General features: G+C 38.9%; 1 protein-coding gene across 2 annotated transcripts in view; it reads right to left on the bottom strand.

Moving 5' to 3' along the window:
* Positions 1-11,396, bottom strand: part of LOC310922098 (guanine nucleotide-binding protein G(q) subunit alpha) — a 222,724-nt gene extending 211,328 nt beyond the window's left edge. The window contains exon 1 of one of the 2 annotated variants that reach the window (XM_083882438.1): positions 10,409-11,396. In XM_083882438.1, the coding sequence (XP_083738564.1) occupies positions 10,409-10,544 (136 nt within the window). In that variant the 5' untranslated portion in view covers positions 10,545-11,396. The remainder of the gene's footprint in view (positions 1-10,408) is intronic. The other variant, XM_083882439.1, reaches the window with a different exon arrangement.
* Positions 11,397-12,272: the final 876 nt, after the last annotated feature.

The raw sequence follows: 12,272 nt of genomic DNA, 5'->3' as shown, positions 1-12,272 counted from the left end.
AAAAAAAAACCCAGACCACCTAAGGGTAAACTCCTGGACAGGTAAAGAATATACAATAGACCATCACTGGATGTACGTGGAAGATGGAGTTGCAGAGTTTGGATAGTTATTATTGTTAAAATGAAAAATATTCAGAAAGACAGACTGGCCAAAGAGGCCAGAGCATCATTTCGCTACTGAAAGAGAAGGATGAGAAGGAAAACAATAGTGTACTTATTTAGCAGAAAAAAATTAAAATAAGATTAAAATTGAACAAAGCATCAAATTAAAAGAGGAAATTCAACAGTCTACAAAAATGCTAGGTGTGTAGGTGGTAAACCCAAAAACTTGCTAATATACAAATTAAATTTAAACAGGGAGGTATAATCAAAGCAAATATTTACATGCGTCAAAGTGCAGTGATTAATATTTCTGTGCTTCAAAATTGGCTTCTAAACAGTGATCTTTAAGGTTGCCACTTTAAAATCTAATAGACAGAAAGAATTGACACAAAAGCTAGAACCATGTCAGATGACCAAGTCACAGGTGATTTGACAGACAACTGAGCAGGGCCCTTAAACAGTTTAATGAAAACAGGAGGTAATAGTCTCCCAGGGCAACATAACGGATGCTAAAAGTCTCAAGCAAATGACATTGGAATGTCTGTATTTCAGAAATTATTATTTTCTAACACAGAAAAGCACCATACAGAAATACATCTTATATGAAGAAAAAGAACTTGTGGCAGAACTGAAATAAAAAGTAACTTTTAGAGGACATTATCATGACTTGATTACATTTGTTATGTGCAAGCAAAAAAAGTCTAAAACTAGTAGTACAAATACTTTATGTTTCATGAGAGATACTTGAACAAAAGCTGACAGAATTAGGAGTGAGAACAGCTGCAAATAAATTTAAAATGGGAACAACTAAGAGGCATTTCATGACATCTCATTAAATAGCTAGACAGTCTTAATTCCACAAAACAAGAAAGCATGAAAAACAGTAAAATGAGTTTGGATAAGAGGGGATGTAAAAAGAGAAAGTTGAAATAGGTAAGTCAAAACCTTCATATGTATTAAAAATCCTTAAGGGGGAGGGAGGGGGGAAGAGAAGTCAAATGAAGAACTAAAGGGTTCCAAAGACTGGCGGGGGGGGCTTTTTTTGGTTTTTGTTTTCTAAACGTCATATTTTCATGCCAAAAAACCCTCAAACTTAAAACTGCATTGGTCCTCTATTAAATGGATATGGCTCTTCATATTAACACCAAAAAATCCACACACAGTTTGCAAATATTTCTGGTTTGGTTTTAGGGAAACACAGATCATATTTAAAGTGACAATGAAAGAGTTTCCACTATAGCAGTTACTGAAGATGTTACAGAGCAGTTACTAAAGTTAGAACATTGTTGTTACTCAGTAAGTCAAGACACCTCTTATCAAAGGGATAACTGACGAAGAAGCCCTTCTGTCTTTAAAATATTGAAATATCAAAACAAAAAAAAAAAAACAAAAAAAAAAAAAAAAAACAAAAAAAACCCACCAAGAATGGGAATGGAAAGTGAGAGAGATTGCATACTAAGAGTGAAGCAGTTCCAACAGTTCTAGTGGTTTGGTTTATAAATGCAGTTTTGAAGAACTAGACTTCAGCTAAGCAACTGATTTGGTATCATACAACAAACAAACAGCACACATTAATTCTTTAAGCAGAAACTATTAAATTACATAAGAGAAAGTCCTCAGGCAGCTTTGTTTCTAACAGGATCCCAGTGATACTCCCATTCTGATAAGAAACTTAAATATCTTTACCCATGAGATTAAAAAAAAACCCTCAACTTACTACTGACAATACCTGTATGTGACACAAAAGCTGTGAACTGGTAAATTACGAAGAGGATATGATGATGTGAAGTAATTGGAATAACCTGTAAACCAGGAACAGGCAGAGACTGTGTTTCTGAATACAGGTAAATGTAAGGTTAACTATACAGGAATAGAGAAAGCAGGTTGCAAATGGTGAATGAACCCACCCTAAAAAGCAATTATTTTGAAGAATATTTTAGTTATGGTAGATAGCCATCCAAACATGAATAGTTTGATGCCATAACTAAAAAGGTCATTGCTTTCCTTGTACAAATCTCAACAGCGGCATCTCAACTACCACAAAAAAAGTTTTACTTCTGCACTTGTAGTAAAGAATGTATATACCTCAGTGCTCATTTCTCATAGTCTGTAATTCAGAAGTGATGTTGGAAAGGATGAGAAAGATAACTATAAGAATGATTAAAGGACTCAAAAATTCACCCTACAATTAGCATTAGGAAATCAATTAATTTAGCCTCATGATAGATACAAAGCTTAACGACCATCTTGGTCTCAGTTTCTAAGTGCCCATGGGTCATATATCTAATATCAAAGGTCAAAATAGACAAAATATAACACATGACTAGAAGCAAATCCTGGACAAATTCAAGGTAAAAACAGGACAATGTTTCACAGGGGAAAGTTATTTTTTATAACATACCAAGTATTGTGAAAGCATGTTGATCTGTAAGAGTTTTAGCTCAAGAGTGCATTTTTTGCCTTTGTGTAGCAAGATAAGGAGTTTAATAGGTGAATAAAAAGCTACACGTATAAGTAAAGCAAAAAGAGGCATTCATTCACTGTTTTGACACTTTCTGGGCCTCAGCATGTACAATGCTATTTGGGAAGACAAATGCCATTTCTCCCTCTCCTCCTTCTTTCCCAGAGCTTTTATTGCTGAGCACATCTTACCAGCCACCCCTCCCTCCTTATTGACTTGAGATAGAGGATGGGGGAAGATGGGAGGCAGAGTGGGGAAATAAAAGATAAAATCTTAACATTGTGAAAGCACTGCTTGACAATAGCCAAAACATTGACGATATCGGCACTGGTTTAGTAACAAATCCAAAACGCAGTACGATATTGGCTGCTATGAGGAAAATTAACTCCATCCCATCTAGATATAGCATTGAATTTTTATTGATAGCATTGCCCTGGTCTATGAGATGAAGTGGCATGCATAATGCTTAGTAAAGCCAATATCAGTTTGAAAAAAAGTCCCATATTAGATCCTCAGTTTCCCAAGCCTGATAGGTTCCTAAAACCACCTGACACCTTTCCCAACTTTCATGCATTTGAGTTTTTCTGGTCTTATCAGTTAGCATTTGCTGCTACAGAAACCTTCTGTCTTTCTGGCTGAAACCCATTTACCCAGAAACATGGATAGAAGTAGTTTCAGGAATTCTTATCCAACGTTCTCTAACATGACCAAGAGAAATAACATTCAGATTAACAATTTAAGAGTATAAATTGGGAGAGGAGGGGCTAGAGAATAGCCCTGCTGGGGGTGCAGGTCAGCAACAGGCTCAATTGACATCAGCAGTGTACCCCAGCAGCCAAGAGGGCAAAACACATCCTGGGATGCATCAAACTCAGCACAACCAGCTGGACAAAAGAGGTGACTATCTCTCTGTATTTAGCATTGGGGTGGCCTCACCTTGAGTATTGCATGCACTTCTTGGCCCAACAATTAAAAAAGGATTTGAAGGTTCTTGAAGTGCCTTCAGAGGAAGGCAACAAAGCTGGTAAAAGGGCTGGAAGGCACATCCTCTGAAGAGTGGCTGAGAACTCTGGGTTTGTCTAGTTTGGAGAAATGGAATCTGAGAGGCAACCTCACAGCTCTCTGAAGCTTCCTGAGGAGGGGAAGTGGAGAGGGACGAGCTGATCTCTTCTCCCTGGTATCCAGACAGGATCACAGAATATGTTGAGTTGGATGAGACCCACAAGGATCATCAAGTCCAACTCCCAGCCCTGCACAAGACCATCTCCAAGTCATGCCATGCACCAAAAGTGTTGCCCAAATACTTCTTGAACTCTGGCAGACTTGGTGCTGTGACCACTTCCCCGGGGAGCCTGTTCCAGAGCCCAGTCACCCTCTGTGTAAAGAACCTTTTCCTAATATCCAACCTAAACATGCCCTAACACAACTCCTGGCCCTTCCCTTGGGTCCTGTCACTGGTCATCACAGACAAGAGATCAGTGTCTGCCCTTCCTCTTCCCCTCACAAGGAAGCTGTAGACTGCAATGAGGTCTTCCCTCAGTTTCCTCCAGGCTGAACAGACCAAGTGACCTCAGCCACTCCTCATATGGCTTCCCCTCACAGCCCCTCACCATCTTCATAGCCCTCCTTTGGACACTAATAGCTTTATATCTTTCTTATATTGTGGTGACCAAAACTGCATAAAATATCCAAGGTAAGGCCGTCCCAGTGCAGAGTAGAGTGGGACAATCATCTCCCTTAAGTGGCTATGTCTGATGCACCCCAGGACACGGTTGGTCCTCCTGGCTGCCAGGACACTGCTGACTCATATTCAACTTTCTGTTGACCAGGACTCCCTGGTCCCTTTCTGCAGCACTTCTCTCCAGCATCTCATTCCCAAATCTGTCTGTACATCCAGGATAGCCCCATCCTCGGTACAGAATCCAGCACTTTCCATTGGTGAACTTCATACAGTTGGTGATTGCCCAGTCTTCTAATTTGTTGAGGTCTCTCTGCAGGGCCTCCCTGCCTTCAAGGGAGTCAACAGCTCCTCCCAGTTTTGTATCATCTACAAACATGCTTAGTATCCCTTCCAGTCATGCATCCAAGTCATTTATGAAGATGCTGAAGAGAACTGCCTCTAAGATGGAGCCCTGTGGAACCCCACTAGTGATGGGTCAGCAGCTTGATGTTACCCCATTCACTATAACCCTTTGTTGTCTGACCCATGAGCCAGTTGCTCACCCACTGCATGATGTGCTTATCCATCTGTGTGCTGGACATTTTGTCCAGAACTATACTATGAGAGGATGTGTGGGAATGGTTCAAAGTTGCACCAGGAGAGGTTTAGACTGGACATTAAAAAATGTTTCTTCTCCCAGAGGGTGGTCAAACACCAGAATAGGTTTCCCAGAGACGTGATCAATGGCCCAGCCTGTCAATGTTAGAAGCATTTGGAAAACACCCTTAATAACATGCTCTAACTTTTGATCCACCCTGAAGTGGTCAGGCATTTGGACTAGATGATCATTTTAAGTCCCTTCCAATTGAACTATTCTATTCTCAAATTTAGCATGAAGGAAAAAAAAAAAAAAAAAAAAAAAAGAACCCACAGATATATGTTGTTTCTAGAACTTCCCCAGGAACTTTGAAAACTTTTCAAACTGTAGTATCACTTAGACTTATGCCCCTCAGTATCTTATTTCTTTGCACAGTGTTAACACTACTTAAAGCCTGTTGCCCACTTCTCTGATTTTAAGAATACTATTTATATGGCTTCATAGTATTTCCAATATTCAAGTGCTTCCTCAGGTTTTATTTTACTTTGTTGCTCTTGATTTTTGCAAGTTATACGTTTTAAATAAGTAGAGAAAATAACAGTTAAATGTTGAAAAAGTCACATAATTTTATTAGCAACAGCTGCATGCAATCTTGTTCAAGTATGAGAACACATTCCCTCAGTATTAATCCATTCAGCAGAGCAAGAAACACACATCTATTTTATCATGCTCTCCCTTCCCAGGATTAATTTTGCAGATTGCCGTATTACTTCAAAAGAAATGCTGTCGCTTATTAAATTACCACTGCCTTCACTCACCAAACATAATTTGAAGTAGCTAAAAACACATAAATATTTCTTAACATTACAATATATACCCCAAAGTCCCTTCTCAAAAGAGTCCTCTGTTTATCATGTTTCCCTCCTGTACAAATTCAATAATGTTTATAAAAGGAAGTACAAATTTGGGGTCCCTTGATTTTTTGACATATAAGCAAAAACTAAGTTAGTCAGAATTCTTTGACTATTGAGGTTCTAAAGTAATTTCCGTTAACTACAGTAGATCACTTTTAAAGGAGGAAAATCAAAACAAAATAACCCAGAAGAAAATCCTTTATAAGAGCTGAAAATGAAATATTCCTTTACCATGCATTAAAAAATTAATATGCTCTTTTCCAGCAAATGTGAAATCATTCTATCACATAGATATCAAGATGATGATTCATGTTTTCCTCAAAACCAGTTATTTTTATAATTGGATGTATATGTCTATATATATATAATAGATCAGTGTTTGTCATCCAGAATCAAATTACATAACCTTAGAAACAGCTTCTCCAAACTAAAATATACTTGCCAATCTAGTTTCAACATACATCATCAAGAGATATATTAAGTATTTGCTTGTTTTCTAATCATAAATACATACTGTTGTAATTACCTAAACTAATTTGCAAGTGTTCAGTGCAAGTATAAGTATGGATCAATACAAGATAAAAAGAGGTTGCAATGCTCTTTCAAAATAATTACATTTTCTGCTTTATGAAGAGCAAAGAAAATATTCAATTAGGATATGCTAATCAAAACCAGCATTTTTAAATTGTGCACAAAATATCCTGAAACATGTAGTATCAGTTTATCTACTTATATAAGTAGATGAGACTGTCTATTTGCATATACATTTCAGATTACAGTAGGGAAGGAAGACTGATTGTTGACTTGATGGGCCCACTTTCTCTTCGAGGTTTTTGAAGTCTAAGTCTGCTAATTTACAGAGTTCTGTACACAAATCTTTCATTCAGCTACCACAGGTATACAAATAAAACCCTACAACATATATATATCCTATAGGTTTGGAGAAAAAACAAAGTCTTCCACTTAAGACTAGTTTCAATCCATGCTAAATTCAAAAGGCTTACCTCCCACCTGTTTTCTTTGGTGACATATAGATAATGAAAAGATACTCATATTTGACACCTTGCTTCACTGATTCATCTCCAATACCTAATTTTGCCAAAGCTTATAGATATTGCTGATTATTTTCTTAAATACTCCTGAAGAGAAAATAATGCATAACACAAATATATACAGTGTACAGGCATATTATTTCCAGTAGTGAAGATTTATGGCTACAAACTAACGTTTAAGCCCAAGCATTGCTTTCTGAGACCAGGTAAAACTTCCACTGATAACAGTCAAAATTATATACATAGAAAGTTAGATCACATACCTCTTGCTACTTAACAATAAATACATACATACATGCTTAAAATGCAAGCATGCAGAATACTGTACATTGTTTGGTGCATACGAATATAAAACACATGCCTTTTTTTGTATTATAGCAATATATGTATTTACAACAGCAAACAACAAATAAATGTTAACAACTTCATGCTCTGGACAACAATCATAAGGTTTCACAAAATGTTCAGTAGTAATGGAATACAGAAGAATTTCAAAAATACAGGAGATAAAAACCAAATTCAGTGGAAGACTGAATTTATTCCAAAGTACATTAAACATTGCAACCAACTTGTGCTAGCTGAACTATTTTCAGTGCATATGCTAGAGTTCTCACTTTTTAGAATTACAATAGTAAGAGAGACTTTGCTTAATTTTTTACAGTAGATTAGAACAGGACAATGATGTTCAATGCAGTATCTAAAAGTGGCATTTTAATGCTTAATCATGGAGAGAGCTTATTTTTTACTAATAATTTAAACTAATCTCACCATGCAAAAAGTTTTCCAGAAACGACTTTCAACATTTTAAACTCTGATCCCAGGAAAGTAAAAACATATCGTTAATACACAAGAAAGGTGCACACAGCATAATGTGTGTCACAGTAACCAACACAGTTAGGAGGGAAATATTTCACTTTGCAAGGAAGCACTATAATTTCTATAAGTTAAGGAGGGAAAAAATCCTCTATTCTGACTCAGAATTTTTTCTTTATATTTGCTAGATGTTTGCATTTGTATGTATGTCTAATTTTTAAACAAGAACAAAAAATATGGCATAGACATGCTCATTTGTTCCTTACAACCTTTTGATTTAATACCTTTTACTTTGCACTTGCAACAAATTCAAAAAGCATATGTGGTCAGTTAACACATCTCAGTTTAAGCTGTGTTCTCACCTTATGATCAAAAGGATATACCTTTTGTTCCATGTTCAAAAGCCTTTAACCCATTTAGGCTTCTAAATCCAACAACACTTTTCAGTGTGAGACTGAGAAGTTGGCACTTTTAAAAAAAGTTTCCGTTACATAAAATAAAGCACTACTGCTACTTTAAGTTTTGATGGCTAAAGATACATAATGGGAAAGTAAAGGTCAAGCCAATTTTAAAAATGGATGGCAACTTCAGACATTTTCCAGTTTCTTCATTTTAATTATTATTTTCCTATTTTTAAAATGGTTTTATCCATCCTAACCATATGAATTACCCAAACAAATAACACAAGCCTAAGAACTGATCAAATGACTATGCTGGGGAAGCAGTGAGAGTGACTGAAAGTATTGTCAGATACCTAAAAGAAATACACTAATTAAAACAAATTTTTAGAAAGTTTGAGTTTTGGTTTGTTTGGGGCTTTTTAATAAATTGAAACTTGAATCTTTATCCAACCCCGTGACTTCAACAGTGGTTTACTGCTATACTGCATTTTACAATATTAACTGTTAAACAGCTGCACGTGCACAAACACTTTCAATCAAATATGTGACTGCAGCTGACAAAGTATAACATGAAAAATGTGTACACAAGAACAATTTCTATACTGATTTCTACTCAAATACAGATATGCTATTAAGTATGAAGCAGAACATTTACCTCGGTTTCATGTACATCATGCTTATACGTTCAGAAGCACGGTTTATACAGATACTGATATATGAAGAAAACATTCATACAGGCAATCAGTGTGTTTTCCTCAAAGCTTTCTAAGTGATGGTTTCTTATCTATTTGCTCTGAAAACACTTTATTTCATTTGATCTAAAAGTAATGCCACAATTAGGCCCTAATCTACCATTACCATACACTTACCATTACCAGTGGGTGGATCTTATAAAACAATACCAGATCTGCACTACTGACTGTGGAATTAAATCTCTAAATTCCTTCTCTGTGTGGTATATGTTGGTACCATTCAGTAAGTTTCATGCATTTGTAAAAACTTGGGAGAAATCTCTAGCATTACTGCAAGAAGTCCAGGATACACAGCAACAATTTTGACATGAGTAACAAGTCAAACATCAACTGCCTCTCCCATAGCAAATGCATATAGTTAAGTAATTATACTTGAACATCCATAAAACTTTAAAAAATGCAAGCTATCTGTCCTCTATTTTATCTTGGTTTTGGATCTTGAAATAGCCACAGCACGCACACACATCAACCCAAAATTAGGCCAAAATGAAACAGAATGTTATTACTGGAAGCGTTGTATCTGTCGCCATCTCTCCTTTTTCCATATCAGTTAAGGATGCCAATACCTTTTTACATATACAAAAGACAAACTATTATTTAAAGCAGAAAATAACACATTCATAAGCAAGCATTAAAATAAATTAGGTCCTTTCAAATTACCTTAGTGTAAAGGCAGTTTATTACCACAAGATAAATAATTACTCTCATGTACCTGATCCAAGACTAAAGTCTTTGGCATAAACACCTCACATCCATTTGGAACATTCCCATTCACCCAAATACTGGTGCAGACATATTTCAAGGCCTGCTAGTCTACAACAGAAGCTATATTACCACAAGAACTACACAGTGTAGTAGAGCACCTCAGATACAGACAAATGTTTTAATTCAAAAAGCTTATTTTAACACAAGCCAAATTCCTAAATAACAAACATTGCCTTTGCACATGTGTGGCTCCAAAATAACAACCTGTTTTAATTAAAGATAAATGATACAATAGATTTTATTTCTTGGAACAGTGGGTGGATTCCAAAGGTGTTAAATATCCTGCTAGCCACTAGTATACTTTAAGGTTACTTTTCACCTTCATGGGTGCATCTTGGTCTTTATGATTTCTTTCTCCTTTTGTTAAAAGTCAGTCTACAAAATTTGGGCATAAGCCCCTTATCCCATTTTGCCTCGTTAAATAAAAATTACAATGAAAAAAATGCAACTGGTGACCCAGCAACCTAAGACTCGGAGAACAACGCACCAGAAATCTGCAAAGCAACCCCCCTGTAAGTTCTTTCATTAATCTGCTTCCTTACCATCACTCTCCTATACCCATCATCGCCGATATTCCCCCAACACCCCCTCCACTGACCAGCCATCTTTTCCCTCTCCATTTTGGAAGGACGGGTTCCCCATCATATCAAACCCACCCACAAGAACCACAGTTATTTACCCAGCTACAAGCGCCTTGGCGAAGCCTGCACACGAGCGCGCACACACAACGCGGCCGCCCCGCGGTGAAGGTGGCAGGCACCTGGGGGAAACCGAACCGACCACGCCATGTAATGCACTGGGGGCCAGCCGGACAGAGCCTGGGGCAGCGATGTCTGGGCTGCACCCCCAGCGGCGCTTAAGGCGTGTGTGCTGACGGCGGCCCACACTCACCCAGCAGCAGCAGCTTCAGTTCCCGACGGGCGTCCCGCTTGTCCCGGCGTAGCTGCCGTTCGATCTCGTCGTTGATCCGCCGGGCTTCCTTGGCTTCCTCGCTCAGGCAGCACGCCATCATGGACTCCAAAGTCATTCTTCCTAACTGGTTCAGACACAACCCCCACCCTAAAAACGCGCGCGCACACACACCCCCACCAGAGCACCAGCCCCGGGGGACACAGACGCTCTCTGCCCGGAAGTCCCCACCCGGGCACTGTAGAGCAAGTGCAGCGAGCTGCCTCGATGCCACACACAGATAAGGAAAAAGCAGGCCCCCAGCAGCACAAATTCCCTGCCTCAAATAGTCGCCGCTTCCAACTCCTCCTCTAAATTATGCACCAAACAACATGAAAACATCCACCACTGCAGCCGTGGCGGCAGCAGTGCTTTCTTCTCGAGCCAAGCTGCTCAGCACAAACACTCCTCTTCCTCCTTCCCTCACTACTACTTCTATTTCTGCCTCTGCTACCGCTGCCACCACACGAATGTCCCTCGCAAACTACACCCTACGCCGCCCTCCGAAATAACCACCCCCCACGGAAATGCTGAAATGCTTCTGTCCGTTAATCCCTCCCCTCCTCCTCAATTACGCTTCCCTGTCGCTCCTTCTGTCCTAAAACGACAGTTCGGCTCCTCCGAAAGTGGGCAAGGCCGCCGTCGCCCGGCAATCTCAGCGTGCGGCAGGCGGGAGAACTTCCTTTCGGTGAACCTTTTTACCAGGCACGGTCGCTCGTCCCTCTCGCGAGGAGAACTGCTGCTGAAGAGCTGTCGCGGCTCGTTCCTGCCCTGGCAGTAAAGAGAGGGACGAGTAGAAAGGGCTCCACCAGAGAGGAAGAGAAGGCAGGTGGAGACTAGGGCATGCACACTGTGAGCCCAGCTCGACGGGCTTTTCAATGGCTTGTCTGCGGGCGTGGTGAGGTAGAAATATGGCGGACTCTGGCGGAAATATGGCCCCTGTCGCTCCCTCTCCACTCTTCCTCTGCGCTGCTGCGCGATGGGAATAAGTGGCTGGAGGAGCCAGGAACTCCGGGGATGCAGCTCCCGACCATGCGCGTTTTATTTGCTTTTGCTACCCTTGGTTTTAGTCGATAAATGCACACTTTTATTTTACCCTTGCATTCTCTTTCTAAAATAAATGCCTTTGCTTCATAGGGAAAAGAGGGAAATGTAATAATTTACACGAGGGAAGAAGGATCTTCTCCACCTTCAGATGGCAATTAAAATGTGGGGAATAAAAATATACTAGACACTAGTAACTTATTCCAGTAATCCTGAAAATACTTGAATACTTCTTTCATATGCAGAAGAAATAAAAGATGTTTACAACAGATAAAAACAGTAGTATATTTCCCTTGCTTGTAAGAACCTAATATTCTATTATTTCAAGGCATCGATATCCATTTTATATCCTGTTGTTGTAACCTTTATTCAACCAATGCTTTAACCTACCATCCTTTTTCACAAACCCAGACCAGCTAGCCTTCAATTCCAGTACTAGAAAGCCTGTCTTTAACATAGCCTTTAGTAGCTTCCAGAGTGATAGCACAAAATTTTATGGACATATTAAGTTCTAGTTTTTGTGGATTCATAAAATATTTCAAAATCCCCACAGCTGCCCTACCTTTTCCCACCTCCATATTAAATAAATAGCTGTGAATGTTGAAAAATCTTCCAGGAAAGTCATAATAGTCTATTAGGTAGTTAGAGGGGTGCATCACTCTCCATCTTTTAGTTTCACATTCAATGTCCTCTCCGGCACCTGTTGTCATGTTTTGATCACGTGCTCTTTCCTACAACTGTGCATATATGTTGTCAATATGAA

Source organism: Zosterops lateralis (genome assembly GCF_965231275.1).
Source record: "Zosterops lateralis genome assembly, chromosome: W".
NCBI classification, from domain to species: Eukaryota; Metazoa; Chordata; class Aves; order Passeriformes; family Zosteropidae; genus Zosterops; species Zosterops lateralis.
The sequence above is the reverse complement of the archived record's forward strand: the minus strand, read 5'-3'. Positions and strand labels throughout refer to the sequence as shown.